General features: G+C 50.3%; 6 protein-coding genes across 6 annotated transcripts; 1 reads left to right on the top strand and 5 right to left on the bottom strand.

The window, feature by feature from the left end:
* Positions 1–994: 994 nt before the first annotated feature.
* N7447_006969 (60S ribosomal protein uL11) lies at positions 995–1,688 on the bottom strand (the record flags this gene model as incomplete). The annotated part of the gene is made up of 4 exons (XM_057231231.1): positions 995–1,008; positions 1,065–1,510; positions 1,593–1,626; positions 1,685–1,688. The coding sequence occupies 4 exons, from the start codon at positions 1,686–1,688 to the stop codon at positions 995–997; spliced, it is 498 nt and encodes a 165-aa protein (XP_057086321.1).
* A 426-nt stretch (positions 1,689–2,114) lies between these two features.
* On the bottom strand, positions 2,115–4,757 carry sec23 (GTPase-activating protein SEC23; the record flags this gene model as incomplete). The annotated part of the gene is made up of 7 exons (XM_057231230.1): positions 2,115–2,139; positions 2,193–2,386; positions 2,445–3,542; positions 3,593–4,066; positions 4,123–4,417; positions 4,476–4,606; positions 4,665–4,757. The coding sequence occupies 7 exons, from the start codon at positions 4,755–4,757 to the stop codon at positions 2,115–2,117; spliced, it is 2,310 nt and encodes a 769-aa protein (XP_057086320.1).
* Positions 4,758–5,449: 692 nt separating this feature from the next.
* Positions 5,450–7,063, bottom strand: N7447_006967 (DNA primase subunit PRI2; the record flags this gene model as incomplete). Its single annotated transcript, XM_057231229.1, has 3 exons — positions 5,450–6,214; positions 6,271–6,821; positions 6,874–7,063. 3 exons carry the CDS (start codon positions 7,061–7,063, stop codon positions 5,450–5,452), a joined length of 1,506 nt encoding a protein of 501 aa, XP_057086319.1.
* Positions 7,064–7,710: 647 nt separating this feature from the next.
* On the top strand, positions 7,711–8,547 carry N7447_006966 (adenylate kinase ADK2; the record flags this gene model as incomplete). The annotated part of the gene is made up of 2 exons (XM_057231228.1): positions 7,711–7,882; positions 7,952–8,547. The coding sequence occupies 2 exons, from the start codon at positions 7,711–7,713 to the stop codon at positions 8,545–8,547; spliced, it is 768 nt and encodes a 255-aa protein (XP_057086318.1).
* A 348-nt stretch (positions 8,548–8,895) lies between these two features.
* N7447_006965 (thermonuclease family protein) lies at positions 8,896–10,066 on the bottom strand (the record flags this gene model as incomplete). The annotated part of the gene is made up of 3 exons (XM_057231227.1): positions 8,896–9,372; positions 9,485–9,948; positions 10,045–10,066. Coding segments are annotated over 3 exons (963 nt in total), but the record flags the coding sequence as incomplete, so codon positions are not given.
* A 505-nt stretch (positions 10,067–10,571) lies between these two features.
* On the bottom strand, positions 10,572–11,754 carry N7447_006964 (putative peroxisomal carrier protein; the record flags this gene model as incomplete). The annotated part of the gene is made up of 4 exons (XM_057231226.1): positions 10,572–10,695; positions 10,745–10,982; positions 11,036–11,580; positions 11,654–11,754. 4 exons carry the CDS (start codon positions 11,752–11,754, stop codon positions 10,572–10,574), a joined length of 1,008 nt encoding a protein of 335 aa, XP_057086316.1.
* Between the last annotated feature and the right edge of the window lie 181 nt (positions 11,755–11,935).

Here is an 11,935-nt window from a genome sequence, read left to right as displayed (position 1 = left end):
TGTAACTACGGGGGTACGCACTCTCCATGGTATTTCGTATATACATACCAAGGTATCCACATAGATTGCAAATATACGATGTTGTCGCGTGGTGGGGGAGCCTGTTTAATTCGGGATATATATATATATATATATATATACATCATACCGTCAGCATTGAAATTTTCAATGCGCCTATTGCTACAAACTAGTCCAGCCTCAAAACAGATATCATATCAACATCAGAAGTATAAAGTATCCAGGTCAATAACATCGCCTCGCATGTATGTACATGCATGCTGGCAGTCCGCATGCAGGGGAGCCTGGCTGTGTAAAGACGTGTTGGAGTATGTCGGTACACCGCCACTAAATGGGTCCGAGGGTACGATAATTCAAGAATATAATTAATAATTGGTACGAGGTATGCAGAGTTATTATAAAAAGAAAAATTGATTCCAGGTAACTAACTACAGCCTACGCAGAATAATACTCATCTGCAAGAGATGTAGACCCGAAATATGGATCACTGTACCCACGGAAACAAAAGTCTCCAAGGATACCGCGATGAGTAATGGGACTGGTTTTCTCTTCCCCACTTAAAATAAGCCTATACCACGTTTTTGATATGATCAATCCCCGTAGGGAAAGAACAGTAAGGGCCAGAGTGTTGTGGGGGTTCCATCCAAAAGGACGGACTGTCGGCTACGCCGGAAATAGCCTTCCATTATTCTCATCGCCATAGGAGAAGACGAGAGGATCACGAGAGGAGTTTGGGAGAAAGGAGTGGAATACAACCGGAGAGGAACGAGAAAAAGAACAAGCAGCGAGCTGGTCAATTTGTTCCAATTGGACACTCGCGAATTAGGAAAAGGTATCATAGGTCATGACTCATGAATATTTTGTTGGTTTGAGTAACCATTCGTATTCTGCAACTAGCCATCTCATCATTAAGAGAAGCACGCATTAGAAATCAGATAGGCCTCCTCTTTTTTTTGATCATTCAAGAGAGAATAATTTATTCCTCGGGAACTGAAGGGATGGTTAGTAAAGGGATTCGAAGAATAGATCAATCGGTAAGAACTCACTGTCAATCTCGCCAGACTTAACGTCATCGGAGACATCCTTGGGGCTGCGGCCATCGACCTGGCAGCCGACGGAGAAAGCAGTTCCGAGAATCTCAAGGACAACACCGCGGAGCTCCTTGGCCATCGAGCGAGTGCGCATGATGCGGGCAATCTCGATGATCTCATCCATGGGGATGGACTTGGAGTGCTTGATGTTCTTCTCCTTCTTGCGGTCACGGGGAGGCTCCTTAAGGGCCTTGATGACGAGGGAAGAAGCGGAGGGAACAACGGAGACGGCGGCCTGACGGTTCTGGATGGTCAAGCGGACGGTGACACGGAGACCCTTCCAGTCACCAGTGTTCTTGGCGATGTCTTCACCAATCTTCTTGGGAGACAGACCGAGGGGACCGATCTTGGGGGCCAGAGCGGACTGGGCACCGACCTCACCACCAGTCACACGCAGGTGGCTAAAAACAGAATTGATTAGTTTCAGTTTGGCAGAATACAGCTGGACCGAGGCGGATGAGCTGTGGGGAAAAATTGACTTACATGATCTTCACCTCATTGGGATCGAACTTGGGAGCTGATCACGAGGGAATGTTAGTCGCCATCTTGCAAAAGGCCAAGTAGATGATACTTACGCATGGCGAGTGCGAAAGGTAGTCGATCTTCCTTGGTTGTCGAAGAAGGTGGTTGAGAAGAGAAGAGGAAAAGGAGCAAAAAATCAAACTTGAAGGAGACTCGCTGCTAGCGTGGCCCACATTTGCTCATCTAAGCGAATGGCCGAATTTGGAGTTAGGGCAGCAATCCCGATCACGTGCGATAACAAAACCCTTATCGAACTGATTGCTTTGTTGGGTATTTTGTTTTTATGCTCCCGGGATCGGGAGGCCCAGGGCTACTTTAGTCATAAATATTGCAAGAACTTTTAGAAATCCCCCTGTAATGGTATCAATCCATTCAATCTACTACTATATCGCGTCAAATGAGTTAAAGCACCGCTAAAGATACACAAGACCCGAGGGTCGACGACAGACCGCCCTTGCTCTCATGGCCATTGTCTCATAACATCTAGCTGGTTCCAGATACAGCAAGTCTAGAATAACGTTAGCACGGAAGCTTTCAAGACAAAATTGTACAAAAACTCACTTCATCAGGTGGTCCATGAATGTCTGGAGCGACACGTCATCAGTGAAGATGGTCTGCGATGAGACACCGCCCCCGTAGCCACCCGTGGTGTGCGTGGTCGACGGGTTCAGCTTGGACAGCAAGAAACGGGCCTGGGAACCACCGGCATCACAAACAATGAAACGGGGCAGAGGGAAGCGGTCGGCAATAAGATCCTATAAGACACGAGTTAGTTAATATGGTAGACATACGGGAAGGAAGGTGGAAACAAACCCTAGCGTCCTCCTTAGGCTGCTCAAGAAGCAACTTGAGGTTCTCGTAGCCCTCTTGCTCATGGTACCCGGCTTTCCTCCACTCGGCGATAGTCTCACCATTGAAGATGAGAATGTGGAAGAAGGTATCAAGGAGGAGAATGTGGGCGGGTTGGATAGAAGCGGAGTCTAGCAGCACTGGTTGAGCACCCTCTTGCTCCAGAGAGTACGAATCAAGAGTGGGCTGGATCATGACAAGAGAGTCACCGGTATCCTCGTGGTTCAAGACATGGCGGTAGAAAGCAGTCTCATCAGGCGAGTTATTGAAAACTTGCAGGAACTGGCTTCGGCGGAGATGGAACATGAATTGAGGGTACAAGGTGAAGTTCTTTTCCAATCGGAACGATGTCGGGTCATCCTTCCGGTAGTCAGCGAATCGGGAGCAGAGTCGGATGAGCATGCGATCAACCCAGCGCAGAACGTCCGGACCGTCATCAACCTCGGCCTTGAACACTGCAATACGGGCCATGAGGACAGCCGCAGCCTCTTGGTCGAAAGACTGTGCCAGGGTTGGGTCACCTGCAGGTCCGCTCAAGGGGCGGGCAGCGGTGGTCACCCGCAGGTGGTAATGACCAGAAGAATGCTGGTAGTATGTCAAGAACTGCATCACACCCCGTTGAGGACCAGGCTGAACAGCAGCTGGGCCACCCTGGTTAGCAATCTCAAAGTAAATACCGTAGCTGGAGGATGGGTCCATTCCACACATCTTCCATGCACAGGTATTACCGATACCGCATTCTGTCTCGCCAACAGAGCTTGACTTCTTGTTCAGCGAGATAGCGTGACCAATCAGACCAGTAACCTTAAGTTCCTTGGTCGTAAGCACCTCGAGGGATGCATTGAAGCCCATCAAGAGGTTGTCGTTGGCGTCCTTGTCGAAAACGCGCACGAACGATTGCTTGAACTGTGAGGAGGTGAAGCTATCTGTGAGGAGCATGTGACCTCCAGTGAAGTTGGAGAGGTTCTTCATTTCCAGCATACCGACCTGATCAAGACATCCGGCGAAAATATCGACAATGTGGCCATTGTTGGCAGCACGCTTTGCGAGGGCGTCATAGAACTATGATTCGGTTAGCAAAATTCTAATATACCCATGTGTTGACAACCGACCTTGACAGCCTTCTTGTAGTACTTGATGTTGTCCCGGTCGATATCGTGATGCGAACGAATAGGCTCTTTCAGTTCAGGTGAAACAACGTGGCCAGGGCCTTCAGTGGCTGCACCACTGGTGAAGGTCATAATGCGGCCTCCAGCGTTCTGGAAGGATGTCTCAAGCAGACCAACGGCAACGCTCAGGGCGACACCGGTGCAGCGCAGGGGACGCTTGTCATTGGCCACTGGCCAGGGATCGCGCTGCAATTGTTCGAGGACATTGGTGATCTGGAACTCAGCCTGCTGGACAGGCATGAGGAAGCGAGCAGCCGGGCCGAGGGGAGCACGGGGAGGCTGTTGCTGGGGAACACCGGGGCGCACGCCGCCGGCCAAGCCCAGCATCTCTTGAACCTGCTTGGCGTTGTATTCCTTGTTGCCTCTGAACACATATGACTTTGCGCATTCGGTGTAGCCGAGCTCGTGAACTTGAGCCTACGTATTAAGGTCAATAACATGTCAACTGCCTTGCGAATACCGTCGTTCCTTACCATTGTACCGAAGGTAATCAGACCAACCAGCGCATTAGGTGGCAGAAGAGACAAGCTCATGATGAGGGAGTCCTTCACAGCTTGAAGACTGTCATCTTCCTGGCAGGTATCGACGACAAAGACGAAAATTGGGGGAGCGGGGGCTGGTCGTGCCAATTGGTACTCGATCGTCGTGCTCTGGGGGTGGAGCTCTGGGGGTATCGTATTCTCCGTGATATCCTTGTAATGCGGAGGGAGGGGGTTGCGCGACAGACAGAAGGGGCAGATCCAGACTCGTGCGCGGACATCGACAGTGCTGTCCAAACGTCAGTCCATCTACTCATTGAGGTATATCAGACCACCACGTCACGTACGCATATGGGTTGAGCACAGCTCGGCAGGGCTGCTTGCAAGTAACGGGCTCATATTGTAGCAAAGGGGCATCGGGCTTCTCCTTCAACGGGGTGTAGACGGCGGCGATGGGAACGACCAAGCGGGACGCTTCCTATATCAAGTATCAGCCGATGATGCGGTGAAGGTCAGAGAGGATCACTATCACGAACCATGCGAGTGCTTGGGAAAGTGTTCCAACTGAGTCTGATGCCATCGCGGTCCTCCACATCACTCCATTGATCCTTCAGCGCTTCGTAATCCATCGTGTCGGTAGATGTTCCGGACTCGGTCCTGTGTTGACCAAGGGAGGGGGGTATATGCGGATATTGAGAAGTCGCGAGGAAAGGGAACCTCGTAATTTAGGGTCTACTCCAAGAAACTAAGCACGTGAACCTCCCGGAGCATAATCCAGTCCCAAAAGAAATCAGAGTCCCTGTTAATAGCTAGGGATTGAATGAACGAGATGGGGGAGTATGTTGTGTGGAGGTCCGGTCCGCGAGTAAGGCCAGGTTGCAGCACAGTTGGTCTCTACCGCCTCCCGGATAAAAACATCATTAAAACTCGGCTCGTCCGCAGTTTCTTCTTCTCTTTTTTTTTCTTCTTCAATTTCACGCCAGCCTACAATGTGTGTAAACATGTTATTATCAGCAACTTCCGCCATTCCATGGCAAAGTTGTCTACTCGTTGAGCGGAGAACGACTTGACCCGTTGCTGGGCACCTGGATTTGAGAGGTCATTCTGATCCTTTCCGATTCTCTGGGAATCAGCTGTGGTCACACTCCTATTATGTATACCATAAATTGTTATAATATATATTATTGTGCTTCAATTGAATCTGCCTATGTGCTCGTACAAGCCTATGCTCCCTCTAAACGCCAACTATCAAAGAAAGCACGTGAAAACTGAAAGACAACCCGACATTACATCATGAAAATTTGACATGTGAAAAGACACCCTAAGCTTCCTTCGGAGCCTTGGCCATCTGCTTCAACAGGAAGCTGCGCTTGAAGTAAGTGTTCGGGTGAACAATCGTGTCAAGGTCAGTCTGACTCCATGATCCATCCTCCTTGACCTTCTTGATCTCGTTTTTGTGCGTCGCCTCGAACACTCTATTGCAAGCAATGTGATACCGCATCTTACCAACATCCTCACGCACACCCCGTAGGACCTCCTTGTCATTGACGCCAGTGGCCTGGAGGAAGCCCACCAGGTTATCGACGGAGTAATGGCGGTAGGGACAGCCGTGAGTCTGGCCAATACCGGGATTTGAGTCGCCGAGGATCTTCTGGCACGAGTAGGGAGTATAACCTTTTCCACGACGGTTCACATCTCCACCGACCTCGCCATAAGCGTGGCGAATATTGTACTTGTATTGAGAGTTGAACTCGTCATCAGTCTTGCCCTTGAATGCCTGACGCCAGAACAAAATACACTCCTCTAAGGACAAGCCAATGCCCTTCAGGAACAGCGTATACTGGAGTCGACCAAAGTGCTTCAGGTGGTTGTTCTTGCGCAAGTTCACATGCAAGCTCTTCATACATAACGGGAAATGCTGTTGGGCCAGTTGGTCGATAGAGCTGGCTGTGATCGGTGATCCATCCACATATCCTTCGCCTTCCGAGTACACTGACTCGGCGCTGCCAAAGTTCTTCGAAAGGTGATTCAGAATGGGGGTTAGACGATCATCCTCGTCCAGCCGGGGGAGGGCACGACTAGTGAGCTAGTATCCAATCAGCCACGACATTTTAAATTATCAAGCCACCACTGCAAACATACCTCGAGTGCGCGCTCCAAGCGAGTGGTAAACTCAGCCATGATCATGCTCAGTTGCTCTCGACCAGGAACATAAGCCTTTCCTTTCCTCAAGAAAACCGAGCGCCGTTCGATCAACTCGGGAACCTTTTCCCAGTCGACTTTATACCAGATCTCATCTTCCGACCGACGTAGGCCTGGCGTGGAACTGAGGAGACTCTCCAGAATCTCTGTCTTCTCAAAGTCACCTACAGGTTCCCAATCAAGGTTCAAGCTATCAATGAATGCGCGCTTCTCCCTGGAATCGTCCTGCTGGAAACGGAATCTGAACAGCATGGTCTCAGCGCGGGCGAATCGTCGACGGAGGTCCTCTGTGGCAGAGAAGGCCAACCGGAGAATGAAATGGGAGTAGTGATCCTTTTGACGCTCATTTTTCAAGCGTGGGTCTGAAGCGCCGGAGGGAGAGGAGGTATTGGAGGAAAGAGGGAGGAATTTCTGCAGAAGAGGTGTAATGTAGGTCGCCGTCTCGGCGGGGGACTTGTTTCGATAAGAGCATGCTTCAATCTCGGCCAAGACTGTTTGCTATTAGCAGGTAGGATGACAATATGAATGTGTAAATGTGCGTACTCTTCAGTCTGTCAATGGCCCATTGCTCGAATTGTTCAAGGGTGATTTCCGCGGTAGGAGGTATTTCATAAATGTTCAGACGGTGCGCATAGTCCTGCTGTTTGTATGTTGGAGTAGCGAATTGTCTTTTCTTAGGGTCAATAACAGCCCTTCGTTTAGGATCAATGCGATGGGCGTCTTGTCGAATCATGGTGCAGGTATTGTGCTCTGTTGTCGAGAAACGAATATGAGATCGCCGTACTAAATTGGTCAACGCGAACGCGTCCCACGCGCAGAATCACGTGAAATAAAACCGGCACATTTGGCGTGCCTTACGTAATACGATACCCCAACTCCGGCAGTCCCCCCTTGGGGTGCTTAAGCACGGGCGATGATTTCCCCGAACAGTGTGTTTTCTGAGACCATGTGCAGAGACATGTGAAACTGGCTATACCGAGTATAAGCAGATATACAAAGCACTTAATATTCTCTACAGAGTACAGCCAATAATGTTACACTCTAATACATATGTATAATCTTTTCCTAACTACCTAGATTTGAGTGCTGCTATATACGCCGTACATATCCAGTTTCCCTCGGAGCGTTCACCGACAACCGAAAGGATCAACCTACCCCCCACAGAATCACATTCTCAAAAGTCTTAGCCCTGGGGATATGTGACTGCTTATCCTCTCACCCCAGACTTCAACTCTTTCCCTTCAATCCAGTATGCTGTCGTGATTTTATCCACATTATCTCCCCTGGTTCCTTCGCATCCCCAACATTTGAACCGTTGAGTTCGCCAGGACCAGCAACCTTAAACCCTCCACGAGTTGCTCAACACAGCCAACACACACAATGTCGCACACGACAAAGCAGCTTCGCAAGGCAGCGCGAATCATCTTGATTGGCGCACCGGGGGTAGGGAAAGGAACACAGTCCGAGCGACTGCTAGCCCGATTCCCACAGCTGGCTTCAATCAGCTCCGGTGATCTGTTGAGAGAGAATGTGCGCCGACGCACACCCCTCGGTAAGTAGAACCAGCATCGGTGCAATAATTAATTGCGCACGGAGCCAATATCTCTAACATTAGTAACAGGCCTGGAAGCCGAGGCCGCAATGCAGTCCGGCAACCTTGTTCCCGACTCAATGATCCTGAACTTGATCTCCAATGATATGAAATCCAAGGGCTGGATCCTCCCACAAACTGAATCCTCAGTACTATCCTCAGCATCTTCGTCGTCTTCTTCTCTAGCCGGTACTTCCTCTTCAGCCCCCTCAATCGATTCCTCCGCCTCGTTCATCCTCGACGGGTTTCCCCGCACCGCAATCCAAGCAACAACCTTGGACACCCTAGTACCGGTCAACTTTGTTGTGCACCTAGTCACCCCGCCATCAGTGATTCTCGCTCGCATTGCATCACGCTGGGTCCACGAGCCCTCAGGGCGTGTGTATAACACAGACTTCCACCCACCAAAGGTGGCAGGCAGAGATGATGTCACGGGCGAGCCATTGACGCAGCGAGAGGACGATTCTATCGATACATGGAAGCAGCGTCTACGGAAGTTTGAGGAGACGAGCAAATGCCTCCTGGAGCACTATGACCGTCTGCAGTGTCTATTCCGTGCGGAGGGTAATAGCTCCGACGAAATCACTCCAAAGCTGTTCGCCGAGATTGAGCGACGGTTTTGCTGAGCAAGTAATAGCCTGTATACTGACTTCCTTTCTTGTATTCCTCCAACCTCTCGGGAGATCACGCGAGTCTTATTGCCCGTTTAGCAATTGGGGCCTGATTTGGGAACCCCCCCCCCCCCCCCCCCCCCCCCCGGTGCATGTATAGCTTAACGTAACTTGGTGTATCATATTCAGCATTGAAATTTTGGATCACGATCCTCGCATACCAGCCATACATGTACAACGCTGTGTAATGGGAATTGTAGTCGTGTCGCCTCGTCGCATGCAAATGTAAATACCAGAACATAAGAAAAACAACATATAAACGCTCACATAATCACAAGTCCAGCCTACCGCGACTCATTCGTTTTATCTCTGTCCAGTCTTTCCTTTCCCATTCCCTTTCTCGATCGGAAGAGGATCCCCCATGCCCATCCGATTCTTATACTCTCTCGGACTCTCCCAACCAGACCCGATACGACGATAATCTTTCCAAAGACCCTTGGCTCGCTTCTTAGCCCACCACTCGGCCTTGCGGTATTTCTTTTCCATCTTATCACCGCCAAATTCAGAGCCAACCTTCGCTTCGTACACAGTCGCTAAGCCGCGCTTCAGCATTTCGTAAGAAACATCCCGCCGACGAAATGGTGGAAAGTCAAATGCGCGCCGGACGAAGACACTCGCGACCACGCGCGAGTATTGGTCCTGGCGGTGAACGAGGGCACGTATTCGTCGGCCGGACAGGTAGGATGTTAGCCAGGTGTGTGCGTCGCGCGCGAAAGGTTGTTCGGGGCGGCCGAAGTGGGCTAGTTCTGGAGCGTCGACGCCAGCGAGGCGGATGTGGATCTGGGGTTGAGTAAATATGTCAGCTGAATGTAGATATGCCGAGGCATGATTATGCCCGTTCTGCGCTGGAAGCGCTGAGGGTTGGAGAATAGGTAGGTGGTGGGTGACGAACAGTTTTATCCTTCAGATCCTTCTTCGCAGTAGGAACCTTTTTCCACGGTAGCCAGCCCCATCCAGCCATGCGACCACCCGGTGTATGGAATATTCTGAAATTATCTCCATCGCCGACACTGGTAACTGGGCCGAAGATGCTCCGCCGTCGAAGATATGAGGACGAGATGCTAGGCGCGTCGGGGATGCGTCGTAGGTAGCGGCGGTGGAAGCGCACTGCGATGAGAATGCCGCTTGTTAGGACAAGGGTTGGCAGAATGGTTCTGGCTTCTGTGAACGCTGTCCAGTCGACGATGGAACTCGGGTTGTTTGCCGCGGAGGAGAGCCATGAGCTGGGTGTTTGTTTTTGTTCGTCATTGGTCGACTCGGAGCTCCATGGTGGCCATCGCATCACGACCCATGCCACTTGTGTGACAAGTTGACGTGTGAGGATGAGCGTTTGGTCAGGGTGGTTGTTGGGGTAAACTTGTTGGGGTAAACGTTACGATGCTCGAGCAAAGATCATCTGCACGGGTAAAGCTACAACCACCAGTTCCTCTTATTAGTAAACTATCAACATACTATGGATGGATGCGTCCTTGAGCTACAACCTTAGAATATAATAGGAGAATCTTGTCGAAGAACGTCCTATTCCCGGTTTGTTCAAGTTTTTCATTCTACTTAGGTGCTGAGCAGCTTTTACTACCATACTCTCAGTAGCCTGAAAGTTATAACCTGGGATAGCTTTGGCCGCAGAAGCACTATTTGGTACTGCGGCTATTATATTTCCAGGCTGAACTTGCGATACTGGGTCAAGCTTTTTGGTCCATTCATGGTATAGCTCATTGAAAGCCGGTGGGATTTGGTTTCAGCATAAAGGTTACCAGGGGCAAAAGCCAGCAACATGATATGACCATGTACAGATCTATAATGATATTGAAGAGCTAGAAACACAGGGTTCTATCAAGTGTTTCCAGCAAGAAAAAGCCGGGAAATGTCTAGACTGTTCAAAATCCACCAGAATTGCCAACAATATACCAACGCGCCAGTTCGGTAAACACAATTTGGAAAAGGAAAACGGAAAATCCCTCCGTCTAACTATAAGACAATTATTTCAGGGTAGCAGGCATGCTGGTCTTGGCCTTCTCGGCTGCCACATCAACTGCCTTGCGCAACTTATCCTTCTTGATGTTCTTGAGGTAGGCGAACAGGAGAATGAAAAGAAGCTCCATCCTTTGTGAAAGTTAGTACATGCAGATGCTAATAGAAAAAAAAAACATACCTCTCCTTGGTCATCATCAGCAGACCCTGGACCAAAAGACCCTTCAGGATCTGAGGTCCAATACCCTTGAAGAGGGAAAAGAGACCCTCATTATCAACAATGTGCTTCATGACCTCGCCAAAGGTCTTGAAAGGCTTGCCATTCCGGCTGGGCGGTGGGCGAGACTGCAGTCCAACCTTGGCGACGATCAGAGGCTGGGTTACGATTGTGGCCAAAGCCTTGGACATGGCACCGAGCACTAAAATAATAATTAGCAAGTCCTTCCTGACCCCGAGAACTGTCACCACTCACAGAATGCCTCCCAGGGCTTGAGATTGTTCTTCCTCGGGAAGATAACATCCTTTAGACGCTGGTATGCGCCGTAGGTGATGGCTGGGTTAACGACCAGGATCAAGCTGGCCTTCAGGCCGCGCCACAGGCCGGTCCAGCCGTCCTCGCTCTCAACCACCTCCCGACCCGTCTCGATCAACCCCTTCTTATCGCCCTTTGGCTGTGTCTGCTGCCGGGTTGTGATAACGGCCACTGGAATGGTGAAGATCTGAGCCACGGCACCAGAAACGGCGCCTAGGGAGAGCTCAATCGCTGTGCCGGGAGCCTTTGACGACTTGGCCGAAGCCAAGTACAGCGTTCTTACGACGCTGTACCAATAGAAGTATGCGAAGTTTGTTGAGGCGACACCTAGAAGGGCTCCAGCCATTCCGGAGTATAGCCCACTAAAGCCTTCCTTCTCGGCGATCTTGTTGATAGCGTCCATGGTCGATTCATAATGTTCGAGGTCGTCCGCTCGCACGGTTCCATTCTTCTCCTTGACTTGTACTTGTAGTTTTGTCTTGACTCTAGAGATTGAGAGCGCTACAGTCAGCGGGCTTTATTCTGATAATTTGAGTACTGTTTTATCTGGGACCTCACAAGTCAAGTGGGTACACCATTGCGTTCGCCAGGACGGCGCCTGTTGCGCCCGCCACGGCGCTGCCCCATGGCGACAGCGCAGGTTTGGATTGGCCAGCCATGATGTCGGTTAAGGGTATTGGAAATCAAGAGAGCGCAAATAAGAATAGGATCTAGGAAGAAGGCTCGCTTCTCTTAACGGCCGGGCGACAGGAGAAATATTGAGCGGGGCTCTACACTGCTTTACTCCGAACAACGGAGAGAGTGAAATAGAAGAGAGATCACAATGGAGAAATACACAAA

Source organism: Penicillium robsamsonii (assembly GCF_028829455.1).
Source record: "Penicillium robsamsonii strain IBT 29466 chromosome Unknown utg000003l_segment0_segment0, whole genome shotgun sequence".
NCBI lineage: Eukaryota > Fungi > Ascomycota > Eurotiomycetes > Eurotiales > Aspergillaceae > Penicillium > Penicillium robsamsonii.
The sequence above is the reverse complement of the archived record's forward strand: the minus strand, read 5'-3'. Positions and strand labels throughout refer to the sequence as shown.